Source organism: Triplophysa rosa, linkage group LG3, assembly GCF_024868665.1.
Source record: "Triplophysa rosa linkage group LG3, Trosa_1v2, whole genome shotgun sequence".
Lineage (NCBI taxonomy): Eukaryota > Metazoa > Chordata > Actinopteri > Cypriniformes > Nemacheilidae > Triplophysa > Triplophysa rosa.
Genome location: NC_079892.1, coordinates 12,300,457 through 12,317,067, shown reverse-complemented (window position 1 = coordinate 12,317,067; position 16,611 = coordinate 12,300,457). Strand labels below are relative to the sequence as shown.

Here is a 16,611-nt window from a genome sequence, read left to right as displayed (position 1 = left end):
AGGGAAGACAGACAAAGGATAACGACACGGGGCAGGTGTGGGTAATTAAACACTCAGGGAAAGATAACGAGGAAACGAGAGGAATGGGGCCAATGACAAGACACTGGAGAGAACGTATATTATTGTCAAAAGGACAATAATATGTTTCTCTCCACACATAACCAAAAGCTTTGTCATGGCTCTGCTACAGGACCAAGAAAAACATGACTAAGGAAGCAGAGCCATGACATTGGAACAACTTGGGGGGAGTAATTCCTGACAGAATTTTCATTTTTGGGTGTAGTATCCCTTTAAAATTACAACATTAACATTCTGGAATGAACATAAACTTGCCTTCAAGCTCCATTAGAAAATCCTGAAAGTGATTTAGGATTTGCACCTCTTTGGCATGTTTAAGAGTGCCAGTCTCACTCATTTCTGGGTGAAGATTGGAAACAATGTAATGAGAGTCCACCTGAAAAAATAAGCCAGGGAGAAGATATCTAAACAGCATACAATATAGAAAAAAACATGTTTTACCACAATTATGCAAACTGAAAATATTCCAGTTCTTTACCTTATCATCACCACAATGAACTACAAATAAGCTACGGCACACTTCTCTGTTTTTTCTCATGACATCAATTAACCCGTAAAGCTGTAGACCCTCACATAGCTGCTGAAGCATTAGAGTTCGTCGAGCAGCAGCATGCATCGCAATTGCTCTTTTATAAGATAGAAAAGTATGTCAAATAGTAATAATAATTGATTGAATACATTATGTTTTCAAAAGAATATATAAAATAACACCTTGTTATATTCGCCTTGTTATTTATTTTTATAGGCCCTGTGTAACCACAGCTGACTATCTGTTCAGTGCAAGAAGACAAATCTGAAGTTTCCTCGATCTTAAAAGAATTAAGAAAAATTTTGTCTGTTTGCATTTATAAAAGGTATATGACAATAGAATGAAACATGTGAAATACCTTTTGAATTAGTGGTGAAATATCAACATCATAAACAGTCTCCTTGGTAATGTTTTCAAGGTTTCCACTCAACAGAAAATCGTAACACCAGTTCTGTAAAAATCTTGGAGCTGGGCCACCCTGGGCAAGGCTAACAGCAAATACCTCCCCAGCAACTCTAAAACAATTAAATTGAAAATACAGTAAAATATTTTTTTTACAGTCAGTGTTTGTTTAAAGGGGTCATATGGCGCAAATACGTGTTTTTCTTTGGTGTGTTTTAAGTTGCCCATGCATGTATTAGACACGTAAAATTGCAAAAATTAAAGTGTAGGAACAAAAGATGCATTCTATCTAAAAGCGAATGCTCACCCAGACCTGCCTGAAACGCCTCGTGTAGCCACACCCCCACAAATCTACGTCAGTTTGTGGTATGATTTGACTAAGACCGCCCACATGTATACGCAAGTAAGGTGGGCGTACCTGTCAGTACAATTGAAAAGGAACCTGATGTTCCAAATATTGCAGTATTAGACCAATCACTACGCACTGGTTAACTGGCCAATCATAGCACACCTCGCTTTTCAGAGGGATGAGCTTTGTAAAAAATCTGCGCGTTTCAGAGAGGCGGGGCAAAGAGGAGATACAAACATGCACGGTATGTGGAAAATACAGCGTTTCTTAACATTAAATCGTGTATACAGATTGCATTCCATCCAAAACAAATGAAAATATTAGTTTTAGCCGTGTCGTATGACCCCTTAAAATTTGATCCTCAAATGCTTTTGATGATCAGATCACCCAAATAATAAAAGAACAATTTAAGGCTACCATTTATGTCCTTATATCAGATTTGGATCACATTGACTTTTCTTACACAGACAAATACAGCGGCGATAGTATTATATTAAGTCACACTTCAATTTTGGAATGACGTGATTAGTCAGTAAATGACAGAATATTTACTTTTAGTTGACCTGTTACTTTAATAAGAAACACTTACCGAAATAGGCCATTGTCCAGATCATTTAAAGAGTACTTGGGCATTTTTCCTTTACCATCCTCTCCTTCAAAGAGTCTGGTCTCTATGCCACCAATCATTTCTGTAAAAAAACATTATTTTAGGCAATGATCTTATAAGGAGAAAGCAAACAAATTAAAAAGAAATGAAGAACATTTTGAATTTCGTGATTTTGTATTTCGGTTCCTAAGTGCATAAATCCTGACCTGTCAGGAATTCTTTACATAAAGCCCCTGTGTCAACTCCAGCCTCTCCCAAGAAGGTGATTTTTAATGTGTTGACTGGAGAGCTCAACTTTTGTCGCCTCCACAGTAAGAGACCTCGTTCCAAGAGATTCGTTCTAGACACACAGAGGCTGAATTCTTTGGTGGTGTCAACTTGAGATGCAAGCCACTGTAGGACATCCTCCACACTGTGAATTTGTATTTATAATTTTTACTTTATAACGTTACTTATTCAGCATTGAATACAAGTAATACAAGTATGACAAGCTGAATTAGCTTTTAATCATTCTCTGGATATCAATTTTTGATATCAACAATTACATTTTAACTAATAAAAATTATGGCAAGCCGAATTAGCTTTTAATCATTCTCAGGAAATGAATTTTTGATATCAACAATTCAATTTTTACTAGTAAAAATGATCATTCTTGATATCAATAATTGTGTGGGTACTAGTGATAATGTCTATTCTTGATATCAACAATTGAATTACTACATGTTAAAATGCCAATTTCTAATATCAATAACTACATTTTCACTAGTGACAATGTTAATTCTTGATATCAATAATGTGATTGTTACTAGTAAGAAAGCCATTTTAGATATCTTCAATTACTCTCAGATTTTTTTTAATTTTTTTTTTAGGTTTATTTGAAAGGGACCATGTACAATTATAACATTAATGTTTCCATTTCATGCATTGTACCGAATTTAGCCCACAGGCTAATTTCCATCCGCAGTCCCTTCAGATTGATATCTGAAATCTATTTCCTGATATCAGAAATACTAAATGCAACATGTTCAAATTAATTCACAGATATCAAGAATGAGCATTTCAACTAGTGAAAATTGAATTTAGGAATTTCCTTTTTTTCTAGTGACAAGTTAATTGTTGATATAAAAAATTATGGTTTTTACTAGTAAGAATTGCATTTCTGATATCTGAAATAAGATTTTTAACATGTAAGAAATGAATTATTGATATCTGAAATTGAATTTGAATGGCAGTTTATTGTGACTAGTAAAAATGCAATTACAGATATCAAGAATTACGTTTTTTACTTGTTGAAATAATTTTTTTGATATCAAGAATACACATTTCTGCGAGTGATTGCATGATTGTTGATATCAAGAATTCACATTTTTACTAGTGAAAATGTAATTACTGATATCAAAAATAGCAATTGTTACTAGTAGAAATTATATTCTTGATATCAAGAATAATAATTTTTACTAGTAAAAATTGAATTGTTGATGTCAAAAATTCATATCCTGAGAATGATTAAATGCTAATTCGGCTTGCCATACTAGGCATCCTATGTGTATATGACTTTCTTCTTTCAGAATAATATAGCACGTAGCCTATCCAGGCTCTTCCAAGCTTTACAATGGGATTGAATGTGGGAAGAGATTTTGAAGCTCCAAAAAGTGCATCCATCAATCAAAAAAGGCCACACGGCCTTCTGAAGCGAATCGATGTGTTTGTTTGAAAGAAATATCCATATTTACAACCTTATAAACTGTAATGTCTAACTTCCGTTACCTGTCGTTTTGTTTTGCTGTCTCCTCTGCACTGCCGCGTTAGTCACCAGAACTTACAAAGATTTGCCGGAACGCTATACTTTCGTGCACGTGTGGCCGATCTCATCCCCTTTTCACTTCCATTATAAAGCTTGGAAGAGCCAGGATAAGTGGTATTACAACTCCAACTGTATTATTCTGAAAGAAGAAAGTCATATACACCTAGGATGCCTTGAGTGTGACTAAAATATGGGGATTTTTTTTCGGTGAATTATCCCTTTAATGAACATACCATGACATTTCTTCATTTTGTGGCTGCAATATTTCAGGACTCCTTGACCGAATGGACACTAGACTAGGGAGAAAATGCTAAGATTTAATATAAATCGTATTTAATATAATATAAAATATACAGTATTAGTAATGGTCAAACTCTAGAGCAATTTTCATGATCCAAGACCTAATGCAATATGCCTAAATCACAACATGCACTACAAAATGACGGTATTAGCCTAACATTACCTTTCTGAATCACCACAGAAACTTGCATGGAGCTCCAATTCTTTTGTAGGAAAGGGTTTTATGCATCCAGGACATATTGCATCTGTAGACTAAAAAGCAAATAATTATGCAGAATACATGTTAAAAGTAGGGCTATCAACGTTAACACGTTGACGCATGCGATTCATTTCTTTTGAAAAATATTTATTACACGGCTCGTTGGAATGCTGGATTCTGATTGGCCAGTCGTGACATTTGCAGGTTCATTATTCCCAGATAACAACCTCTCAAAACTAATAACACACGGTAACCCGGATGCAGCAAATCATTTTGACAAATTAAATATAAATATGTCTTTGAATAACATGTGACATTATATTTACAAATGATTAAACCAAATTGCCTGTTTGTGACATCTGAACGTCAGTTATTACCTTAAAACCGAAAGTAAACGTCTTTTCCTCTCAGAAGGTCTGCATTCGGTAAAAATGAGGTAACAAAATATTTCAAATTCTTATTTCACGCCCAGTTTTTTCTCATGTGGCAAGTAGCCGTGTAATAAGCGGGATAATGTACAAGCAGCCGGCTGTTATTGCAAAATAAGCCCCATTAGTATTTAGTATTATATAATCACGCTTTTATTCATGTAAAGGCTTTTAAACCATTTGAGCACGATTTGAAACAGTTGCTTTGACGCGTTCAGTGTCACCAGTTCGGCTCAGCCCACAGAATAGCATCACACTGTTTGCAAACAAAAAAAGGTTATACTGTTGAGTGATTATACTGTTATACTGTTAAAATAAATAAAAAATAATCAATTTAAAAGAGACATCAGTTGCAGTACTAATATCAGAAAGTTGGCTTTCATTCATAAAATGATGCTCTTAAAGAAATCTGTTGTTTCTACATTAATTTGGAGATTAAATGTGAAATTATTAGAATAAAAAAGTATTTAAAAGCATTCATGTTATGTGCGATTAATCGCGTTTAATCACAGAAAAAATGTGTGATTAATCAGATTAAATTTTTATCGATTGACAGCACTAGTTAAAAGCAATCAAAATGACTTAATATACTGCAAAAGACTCTCTCTTCTTCAGCAGCAGAAGGTAAATCAGTTAGAGAGATAAAAACATTTCTTTAAAAAAAGTTTTTAACATATGTTTCCAGGTGCAGCCTTCATAGGGTTTGCTAAAATATTTTATTGTACCTCTGGCATTCCCTGACATGCAAGGCAAGAGTTTTTTATTTTTATTTTAAAGCATTTTTTGCAATCAGCTTTTGCCATCAAAGAAAATTTCACAGCATCAGATGGTAGATGACAAGTCAAACTCACAATACACATGTTTTTTACCCCTCCAGTTACACTTCTGATGGTACTACCACAGTATCCTTTAGACTCTGGGGGAGCTAAATCCTGCCTTTCCTGTCCACCTGATTAAACAATAAATAAAAACGTTTCAGTATTTACATTTTTTAGCTTATTGAGTATTTCATCTTTTTCAATGAAAACATATACACTATAATTTTATGTACAGTATAGTAAAGCTTTTTTAATTATCACATTTTAAATGTGTCAAATACACAGAAAAAGACACCAAAAATGAAATAATAAACTGCATTACTATACTAGTAATGCACTGACATGAGTAAGTTTTGATGTCTGCAGGTTAAAAATACACATACACATTGTCACAATATCAAAATTTGTTAGTCAATATCATAGACATTTCATGAATGTCAAAATAAATTGAGATATCTTGATAATACAAACATACTATTGAACATATACAGTACTCTTACTGATACATTTAGGAAGGCAGCCTTTTAGTATTTTGTAATTTTCATATTAGACTATTAGTACAAGAAGAACAAGAAGGGTAATTTAACGAAGATGCATAAAAGATGCAAATAAAGTACACTACACCTGATGTTTTTCAGGTATCAGTTTTTTCCTGCCTGGTTATTATTAACTTAAGGCAAAGCAACAGTGTTTTCAACAATACCTTGCACATAAAACCTCAAGATTTACATTTTGACTAATTGTATTATAATTGTATTTTGGTTGGTTGCTAATACAAGCAGTACTAATACTTCTACTGCAGACTTTTACTTTTACTCCACTACATTTCCTGAAGAAAATGTATACTTTGGCTGTGTCTCGTTTCGGAAGGCTGTGTACTCCGGAGGTCTCATTTGAAGCCTGCTATGTCATCAAGGCTGTCTCGTTTCATAAAAGCAGGTAGGACACTCCGTATGCACCCTTCTAATGCGACCTATACTTTCACGAGAATTCGGAGGACACACGAGTTGTATCCTTCATTGCTAGAGATAACCCACAATTCTTTGCGTCGGCCAACATCTGTTTGAATTAATGGCAGCAGCTGCACCTTCAATCAAATATATGGTGTTTGTTTTTTTCTAAGTTGTTCTATTAGAGGGATAATATTGGGGGTAGGAGGGAACTATCCTTTTATAAAGTCATAAGTTATAAAGTAAAGTTATAACGATGTGGTTCCTGACCTTGTATTTTGATAGTTTAGCAATTTGGCAACATGTTGTTCCAGATAAAACTACTGAGCTTGAGACAGCTTTTTCAAAGTTGTAAATTGTAAGCACCATTTCTGATCTTTATGCTAAATAAAACATTTTTATTAACAACTTTTGCTTCAACTTTAAAGTAAATACTTAAGTAGATTTCATATAAAAAGTACTTTTGATACTTAAGTACAATATTGATCTGGTGTCACGAACTGTGGCAGGAGAAGAACCCAAATGCAGGCAGGCAGAGGTGAAGGGGTTAACAAAGAGCTTTATTTATAAACAAAAAACACAAAACAAAAAAACCACGATGGGGTATAAAATTAAAGACAGGGATAACAGACTAACTAACAAATAAACTGACATGACAATGGAAAAGAACTAAACTACACACTTACTGGAACAAACACGATCTGGACAGCGGGAACACAAGCATAAAAACTGTAACACAGGTAAGGACATGGGAAGACAAGGCATACACTCCGACAAGCACATACACAACGCAATCCAACAGCACAAGACAAAGAAACATGAGGGCATATATAGGGGAAGACAAACGAGGGATAATGAGCAAGGGCAGGTGTGGAACATCAAACACTCAGGGAAAGATAACAAGGAAACGAGAGGAGCGGGGCCAATGACAAGACACTGGAGAGAACGCATATTATTGTCAAAAGAACAATAATATGTTTCTCTCCACACCAAACCAAAGACTTTGTCATGGCTCTGCTACAAGACCAAGAAAAACATGACTAAATGAAGCAGAGCCATGACAGAAGCCCCCCCTTTAATGAGCACCTCCAGGTGCTCACCAAGGGGTAGACGGACGAGACAGGGCAGACTGAGACAGTGACATGACAAGACAGAACAAGGAAAACAAAATTAGAGGCAAACAAGACAAAATTATCATGGGGTTGGGGTGACACAACAAGAATAACAAACATGGGAGGGGGGGTGGGGCAAAACAAGAGTTCATGGGGGGAACAAAAGAGTCCAAGGGGGGAACAGTTCTAGTCCCCGGTTGCGCTCGAGGGCGCGTAGTCCTAGGGGACTTAGGGGGAGTCCTGGGGGGGACAGTCTTTGGCCCTGGGGGTTTCCCAGGGACGGCTTGGCTGCCGGACTGGAGGCCGGCTGGAACTGGCTTGACGCCGGCTGGAAGGCCGGCTGGGCAGGGCTTGACGCCGTCTGGAAGCCGGCTGGACAGGGCTTGACGCCGGCTGGAAGGCCGGCTGGACAGGGCTTGACGCCGGCTGGAGGCCGGCTGACAGGGCTGACGCCGGCTGGAAGGCCGGCTGACATGGCTTGACGCCGGCTGGACGCCGGACTGGCGGACTGGACGCGCTGGACTACCGGACTGGACACGGCTGGACACCGGACTGGACGCCGGCTGGACACCGGACTGGACGCCGGCTGGATCACCGGACTGGACGCCGGCTGGATCACCGGACTGGACGCCGGCTGGATCACCGGACTGGACGCCGGCTGGACACCGGACTGGACGCCGGCTGGACACCGGACTGGACGCCGGCTGGACACCGGACTGGACGCCGGCTGGACACCGGACTGGACGCCGGCTGGATCACCGGACTGGACGCCGGCTGGATCACCGGACTGGACGCCGGCTGGACACCGGACTGGACGCCGGCTGGATCACCGGACTGGACGCCGGCTGGATCACCGGCTGGGGTGGAGTCCGCGCTGCCTGCCGCTGCCTCTTTCTCTTCAGCCGAGCCACCCGCCTGGAGGTCGGCTGAAGGAAAGAGGCAAAGGGTGCGGCTGGCTCAGGCTGGGACTCCTCAGACGTGGAGCCCCAGGACTCTCGCCTCCCCCGCTTACCGCCGAAGCTCGCTGATGGTGGAGAGGATGGTGTGGCGACGCCCACAACCCCGATCCTCAGGGGACGGCCCTCAGGGATCGCGACCAGCGGAGATGGGAAGGTGGGTTGAACTGAGACCCTGGACTCTGATAGATCCACGGCATACAGCCATATCGCATCAAAGTCCAGCGGTCTCAGTGACCTCATCTCCGCACGCGTAAGTGGCTCCCTGAGACCGGCGTTGAAAAGCGTCACCAACTCCTCCTCACCGAACACAGTCTCCTCTGCGACTTCGAGGAACCGGCCCGCGTAATTATCTACGTCTCCGGTTCCCTGGCGAATGCCGCAGAGGAGACGAGCCTGGCGGGAACGTAAAGCGTCCATGCTGCCTGCTGGGTTCATTGGTGGCTGTTGGATTCTGTCACAAACTGTGGCAGGAGAAGAACCCAAATGCAGGCAGGCAGAGGTGAAGGGGTTAACAAAGAGCTTTATTTATAAACAAAAAACACAAAACAAAAACCCACGATGGGGTATAAAATTAAAGACAGGGATAACAGACTAACTAACAAATAAACTGACATGACAATGGAAAAGAACTAAACTACACACTTACTGGAACAAACACGATCTGGACAGCGGGAACACAAGCATAAAAACTGTAACACAGGTAAGGACACGGGAAGACAAGGCATACACTCCGACAAGCACATACACAACGCAATCCAACAGCACAAGACAAAGAAACATGGGGGCATATATAGGGGAAGACAAACAAGGGATAACGAGCAAGGGCAGGTGTGGAACATCAAACACTCAGGGAAAGATAACAAGGAAACGAGAGGAGCGGGGCCAATGACGAGACACTGGAGAGAACGTGTATTATTGTCAAAAGAACAATAATATGTTTCTCTCCACACCAAACCAAAGACTTTGTCATGGCTCTGCTACAAGACCAAGAAAAACATGACTAAATGAAGCAGAGCCATGACATCTGGGCTGCGTTTCCCGATAACGTTGTCTCTTAGCGCACTACGAAGACTCTAAAGGTACACCTTAACTCAAGTTATACCTTTTCTAGGCGTGTTCCCCGAACTATACCTTTTGAGGTTACTTAAGGTTAACCTTCTTAAGTGCGACGTTAGCAGGTGCTGTCCATGGCGGTGGTGCTGAATAGGTTGATATCGATGCCTTGAGAATCGACTGTTCGCTCTACCTTGCGTTATAGAGTGGGTAAAGTATTGAGAAAACAATGTTTATTATAAAGAAACGCTTTAGAAATAGTAGAAATTGCATTTATCAGGGCTCACTGAAATAGTATAAATAAAGAAAGAAATATGTGTGTGTGTGTGTGTGTGTGTGTCTGTGTGTGCGTGTGTGTGTGTGTGTGTGTGTGTATGTATGTATTTATAATTTTGCAAGTGTCCGATCCCGCACCCTCACGGCCATACGCTTTCTGCGTTAACATTCTGCGCTACATTAACGGGCTGTTTGGCTTCGCTTGTTTATTGTAAAGGGTCATTTATATTCTCATAGTTTGCCATTGTGTGTTAATGTTCTCCACGATCTGTGTTGATTCACATTACTGGCGTAAATCACTCATTTGTGTATAGGGATAAGTGTCCCATCCAGAATGCCAGTCACTCGCGGGACACCCACAATGGCATGGAAGCCTTGATGTGCCTCCATCAAGTCATGACTGGCGAAAGGCATACGTATGTAATCGGTGGCATGACGGAGCAGGATGATTGTCACTGAGTGAACGCACCGCCACACCGAGGTATTTCTCAGCCCATATTCATCCCCAAACACCTCCAGAAAACTCCCCACGGCATAAAAACGAAGAGCTGCCATGCAGCAGCTGATTTTCGGGGCTGAGGGGTTAGCTCCGTAGAGTTTGTCTCGACAAAGTTGGGCCAACAAGATGCAAGAGCTGCAGAATTTGCTCCCGTGGCAGGCTAAATTTGTGTAGAATTTTCTCTTCTGACATGGTAGCCAGAGGACTAAAATGTTCTCTAATGAATTGTGCAAATAAACTAACTGGCTCCGCGGGCAGCGCCGTCTTTGATTTAGGACAACTATTCGCTGTCTCGCTGCCATAGTTTGACCAAACTCCCCATAACATTCATTCCCTTTATATAGACTACGCCTTTCCTGTCAAATGGTTTGCCAGCTGATGTGCCTTGGGATAATAGGCTGTAATTAGAAACGCTAACAACCATCAGTGTATGACAATTTTATTCATGAAAACACTTCAATAGCCTACACTGAGTGTATTAAACCAGAGTATTTTATTTGTAAAATTAAAACTAAGTTAAAGTAAAAATGTAAATTTAATACTAAATAGAATTTTATATTAAGTTATTATATTAAATTTTATATGTGAAATTAAACTGAGATGTAGAAAAGCTTTTTGCATAGCGGTATGAACCATCAAAGGTGATAAGGTATAGCTAAGAGCGGTCCAGACCAACCTTACGAAAGTATGACTTACAGACGGTATACTTAACTAAGAATGTTTCGGGAAACACGTATTAACGATAAGGTACAGCTTAAGGTATAACTTAAGCGTTAAGAAGGTTTCGGGAAACGCAGCCCTGCTCCTTTAAGACTTTTACTCAAGTCATATTCTAAAAGGTTACTTTCACTTTCACCAAAGATATTTGTAATTTTACTTAAGTATTGCTTTTAGGTACTTTATACATCACTGGGATTACTTTACTATTATTCTAAAATGTGGGAAAAAATAATCATATATAATAAAGTACCCCTGAACTTTTAAAGAAATGTTACTGCTACTGCCGTAATGGAGGAGACTGAGATATGTGCTTACGGTTTGAAGGTCCAGTGGCCTGGAAGGCTTGATATGGAGGTTGTGTAGTGGGTCTGGAGAACACAGGTGGTTCCTCACCGAACACCACAATCATCACCTGGATGAGGCCGTACAGATCTGACTGAGGCTGATCAGGGACAACAAAAGATCCGTTTTAATTCTCTAACAATCACATATTCAGAACTAAACTTAATTCATGTGTAAGAAAATGAAACGTAATGATGCTTAGGTATATGCTTAGGTTCTGAGTTATTGAGGTCGTACATGTTTCCACTCGTGCAGATAGGGCAGGTAGATCTTGCCGTTGGCGTCAATGTGTTTGCCAGTCTTGATCATCATGGCGCTGGTGGGCTTCACAAAACAAATAGGGGGATTGTAGGGATACGTGTCCAACAGCCAGAGGCAGATGGGAATATTGTACACATTCCCTGTTGAAAAAACAAAAATGTATCTGTTAAACTAGAAAGAATGTGCAGCAAACATACTGCTGTTGTGGAAATGTGTCACTCACCTCTATAACTAACTGGTACAGTCCCAGTAAGACTCATGAGGTCTCTGGATGAGCAGTCATTAAAAACTGAAAAAAGTATTGAAGTATTTAAAAAGTATTAAAAAAATGTTATTTACAGAAATGTGAAATTGCAGCTCTTACCATAAGCATCCATGACAGGTTTGAGGTCTTTGTACTGAGAGATGACATTTGTAATATCACGGACTGTGAGATCTCTATATTTGTATTGCTGTAATATATAAACAACAGAATATAAATAAACACAATCCTGACAAATTAATAAAATATCAGCCAAAACCAAATAAAGGAACCAATAATATTGAAAGTGAAACAAACCAGATCACTAGTCCATGTATAATAATCCAAGTATATGAATCAACATAATAACAATGTGCATGATGATCTAGTAAGAATTATGTAATGCAACAGTTACTAATAATGAAAGTTAATAAGGAAAGGTGTATTTAACCCAGTTAATGTATACAGATGAAGACACAAACATGATACAAACCTTCAACATCTTTTTAAGCGCTCCTTAGTTGACAACAGCCATGTTTCACCACAACAAATCAGACAATGAAATAAACACGAAACTCCCGAGAAATCTAAGATATGTGTATCTCAGCTCAGGCCTCCTGCCCAATACCGATAAAACAATCCAATAAACAGATGTCTAATAACAGAAACACACCGTAGAAACACGAATAACTATGATTCTAATAAACAAATAATTACTGAAGTAAATATTGTCTAGCTTTCATTTCGAGGAAAATGAACGTCGATGTCGTGTTATAGCTGGGGGCGTGGCCTGGGGCGGAGTAGGCGTGGGAAAAACAATCCTTTCCCCCTGGCTGGAAATGCATGGTGTAACTAAGGTGGGACAGAATAATAGAATCATTTTTTTTCTACCTTTCAGCTTATAAAAAATACTTATTGTTTAGTGCATTCCAATTTCAACATAATTAAGGCATAGGCTAGAAAAAGTGTTAGATGAAGGTTAACTTAAATTTTGAGCACAATCAGACGCGGACTGTTGCACACTTTAAAGATCTTCTCAAAAAAGGAGAAAACTAAAGGAATAAAGAACGGACAAAATTTGCAAATCATTTTTATATTAATACGCTAACCACAACCAGCAAAAAATCGTTTATTTAATACAATTATTATTCAATAAAATACTTATATAAATTAATATTAACATAAATTAGAAAAAATGTAAATGGTATAATATTAGACACAAGCCAGACCAATAAACAGACACAGTCCGGAAGTATACAAACAACCTTTGTAAAACACTGTAAAAACATTACATTAAAGATTTAATTAAGACATTTAAGAACATATCAAATACAAATAAATGTAAAGATCTTTATTGGCCAGGGTTTAAACGATGTTTTTCATGTTTGTTCAATAAACCATAAAAAATGATGTCTTAGTTAAAACAGAACTTCCCAAACTTCTGACGTGTAAGGCCCATATCAAAAGCTTTCAAGCCCCCAAATTCTTTTTTTGTCTTGGTATTAAAAAAAACAGAATGCCGATAAATATAAAAAGTTTGTACAGGGGCTTTGTGTCAATTATGTGCACTTCCACATGAAAAGATAATAACTAGATACTTTTAAACAACACTTTAATAATTATAAAATTACTATTTATTATACTACAGAATATTACTACAGAATCTTATAGTACACTATACTAAATAAAATAAATAAATTGCATAATATATTACACTTTGCTACATTCATTCAAAAGCTGTGCGTAACATAAATTATATTTTCTGAGTATACATGCAGAGTTTCATAATGTGACTCAGATTAATAAACTTAAATAATAAATCTCCACAATGACTTTGATTTGTTTTTATTTTGTGTATACAATTTATAAACGGAAAATGTACAACAAATCATAACATTAACATTTACATTAAAAATGTAAACATAACATAAACATTCGTGCTGCACATAGTCTCGTTTTTGCCAGTTCTGTGATCATTGTATCTATAAAAGTCTTTATTTAAATATAAAAAAATTAATTTAACAATTTGTTTCATTATTTTCACAGAACAGAAGATTATCTTCTCTATCCAAAATCACATGAGAGCATTCCTCAACCACCAACCGGGCTGTAAAGAAAATTGTAATTTTAACTAAATACCTATACAAACATATCATCATAGTCATATCACTGACAGCATCAAAATAGCCTTTCTTTGGTCTGTTTGCATACACATTGTGTATTCACTAGTAAACCAAACCTTAAAACATTCTGACACTCATTTTCATTTTATGGCTGTACTTTTGCTTCATCCGCAACCTTTGTGCACTTGTTATCATATATGAAATTATAAGATGTCTATTTGTTCAACTGCGTCCTTGTAGTAAGCAGGTAGAAAATCAGATCAAATAATTCAATAGCTCAACAGAAAATGTTTCTGATGGGAATGAGTAAAGAAATGATATTGTACTCACAGTCTACTTGAAGTATGCACACTGGAGAAACTTCACTAAAAACAGCCATAATAACCTGAATCAAACTGTGAAGATCACACTGCGTCTATACAAAAAACAGAGCAAATAACAAAAACAGAGAATAAAACATATTTATTTTTTGCAGCACATCAAACACAAATCTAGAAGTTGTCCAAAGTTTTTATTTATATTTTTGGTACGCCAAAAGTTTATGACCCGCTGACGTGTCCTCTTACGTGTCTCCATTCATCCAGATAAGGCAACATGATCTCTCCATTGCTGTTGACATGTCTACTTGACACAATCATCATATCACGGGTGGGTTTCACATAGCAGATGGGGGCACTTCTTGGATAACTTTCATTTAGCCACAAACACACAGGAATGTTGTAACGTTTACCTATAAGGAACATAACATACAGAGTAATTGTATAACACGTATAAGACTGACACTGTAGAATATGATTTTCATTTATCTTTATGGCTGGAATTTGAACCTGTAACTTGCCTTCATAAAACACCATGACAGTTCCAGTCAAACTTATCAAGTTCTTCACTGTCCCATCATTAAAGACTGTGAGAAGATTCAATAACAAATAAATAAACCCATATACTTAAATGTTAAATTGAAGAAAATTTGTAATAATAAAAAAAGGAGAATAAACAACTATTTTGTGGAAGATAAACAACGTTTAGGTTCCAAACTGTATAACACATAACAAACCACATTAACTTAATCCAAATGCTCACCAAATTTGTCCTTCACAGCCTCGAGGTTTTTGTGCTGAGACAGAACCATACAGACCTCTGATAGGACCTCCCTCCTGTGATCATATGTCTTTTAACACATTCACATACATTCACGTAACTTACACTTAATGGGAATTACTGTAGATGCTCAAGAGACATGAGTACAAATAAACATTTACCTTAGGCAGCATCCTCCTAAGATCACGGACAGTTGTTATGGTCATGGCTTCAAACTAAATCCACACAGAAAAACAGCTCTTGTCTATTAACAGCACAAACTTTATGAAACATAAGGAACCACCTTTACCTGAAAAAAAAACTTATCAAGGCCTACCATCAGCCAATAGCAAATAGAACCAGAAAAGGTTTAGAAGATAACACAAGCTATAAACTGAAGGTTATTCAATACTTGCAAATAAACGTTGATGTGTCTGTTTGGTCTCACAACAACAGGTTTTCATGTGCAAAAAAAACATTTTATGGAAGGATTTTTTCATTCAGGTTGACTGCTTGACCACTTTGAGTAAAGTAAAGTATAAAGTAAAGTAAAGTAAAGTAAAATAAAATAAAAAACGAAACGAAACGAAAGAAAGAAATAAAATAGAATAGCAGTTGATGCTATTTCAAATTTGTACGCAGAAGTGCCCCCAAAAATTAAAAACTTTGAAAAAAAAAATATATATATATATACTACAGCACATCTTACTTTCATTAAATGCTCCTGTTGTGTGTTGCAGGTAGGCCTATTGATTTAAAGATGTTGTCACTATAGGGATGTGCACTTTGACTTATTTTGCTGATGCTTATTTAGAGCAAATAGCTAAAAAGTAAAAAGTTGAAAAAATAAATGACCTTGATTCTCAACAGAAGCACATAGGAAACACTTTTTTGACCTGCGTCTTCCTATTCATGAACAGGCTTCATGTTAAACAAAGCAAACACCACCTGAACAATGATTCCACAGAAAACTATTCTTTACAACAAATCACTCTCAAAGCTTAAAATTATTTTAATACCCTTAGTTCTTACTGTTTGATCAATAATAAACAGACAAAATATATACGCACAAAGGCTCATGGTTATTCTCTACAGAGTTTTAGTCTGATCATTTTAAGTTCATTGCACTTGATTTTAAAAACAGCTCAAATGAAGAATACGCAATAATATGCGATTAAGAAATGTTAATGTTTCATTTTACGTAAAAAAATCCACACAAAAAGGTCTACGTATATAAACTAGAATGAAAGACAAGTTTTTATGTTTATAGAGTTTCCCTGAAAAAGCTTTAAAGGTCTCCTGCATTTTCAAGTCTGCAATACGTTAAAATGTCTGTTTACTTAGTTTTAACTGTAAGTGATACAACTTGTTTTTTATTTCCATATTGAGATCACTTGGTAATATGTATTTTCGAGTTGGAAGTTAAAATATTACAAAAACGATTGTCTCGATATGGAATTCGTTTGATTTGTCGTTAATCTTTA

At 37.4% G+C, this 16,611-nt stretch overlaps 2 protein-coding genes across 5 annotated transcripts; both read right to left on the bottom strand.

Moving 5' to 3' along the window:
• Window positions 1-7: 7 nt before the first annotated feature.
• LOC130551612 (uncharacterized) lies at window positions 8-12,703 on the bottom strand. 4 transcript variants are annotated; one of them, XM_057329344.1, is made up of 14 exons: window positions 12,421-12,703; window positions 12,051-12,138; window positions 11,910-11,975; window positions 11,663-11,826; window positions 11,399-11,525; window positions 5,548-5,645; window positions 4,233-4,321; window positions 4,003-4,065; window positions 2,172-2,377; window positions 1,948-2,047; window positions 966-1,122; window positions 790-887; window positions 557-704; window positions 8-454 (listed from the first exon to the last, which is right to left on the bottom strand). In XM_057329344.1, the coding sequence occupies exons 1-14, from the start codon at window positions 12,427-12,429 to the stop codon at window positions 305-307; spliced, it is 1,563 nt and encodes a 520-aa protein (XP_057185327.1). In that variant the 5' UTR covers window positions 12,430-12,703; the 3' UTR covers window positions 8-304. The 4 variants fall into 4 exon arrangements, with proteins under 4 accessions (XP_057185327.1, XP_057185325.1, XP_057185328.1 ...); XM_057329342.1 differs by having other exon boundaries at window positions 8-704; XM_057329345.1 differs by lacking the exons at window positions 557-704; window positions 790-887.
• A 208-nt stretch (window positions 12,704-12,911) lies between these two features.
• zgc:123278 (uncharacterized protein LOC641569 homolog) lies at window positions 12,912-15,354 on the bottom strand. The gene is made up of 6 exons (XM_057330518.1): window positions 15,310-15,354; window positions 15,131-15,218; window positions 14,889-14,954; window positions 14,617-14,780; window positions 14,381-14,465; window positions 12,912-12,979 (listed from the first exon to the last, which is right to left on the bottom strand). The coding sequence occupies exons 1-6, from the start codon at window positions 15,352-15,354 to the stop codon at window positions 12,912-12,914; spliced, it is 516 nt and encodes a 171-aa protein (XP_057186501.1).
• Between the last annotated feature and the right edge of the window lie 1,257 nt (window positions 15,355-16,611).

Coding starts and splice junctions, on each gene's coding strand:
- LOC130551612 (XM_057329342.1), bottom strand. Junction 11,526..11,662: donor ATCTGCACGAGTGGAAACAT/GTACGACCTCAA, acceptor GTCCCTGATCAG/CCTCAGTCAGATCTGTACGG. Junction 4,066..4,232: donor TTCTGTGGTGATTCAGAAAG/GTAATGTTAGGC, acceptor TTTTCTCCCTAG/TCTAGTGTCCATTCGGTCAA.
- zgc:123278 (XM_057330518.1), bottom strand. CDS start 15,354: ATGACCATAACAACTGTCCGTGATCTTAGGAGGATGCTGCCTAAG. Junction 14,955..15,130: donor GGCTGTGAAGGACAAATTTG/GTGAGCATTTGG, acceptor ATCTTCTCACAG/TCTTTAATGATGGGACAGTG. Junction 14,781..14,888: donor TGTCATGGTGTTTTATGAAG/GCAAGTTACAGG, acceptor TGTTCCTTATAG/GTAAACGTTACAACATTCCT.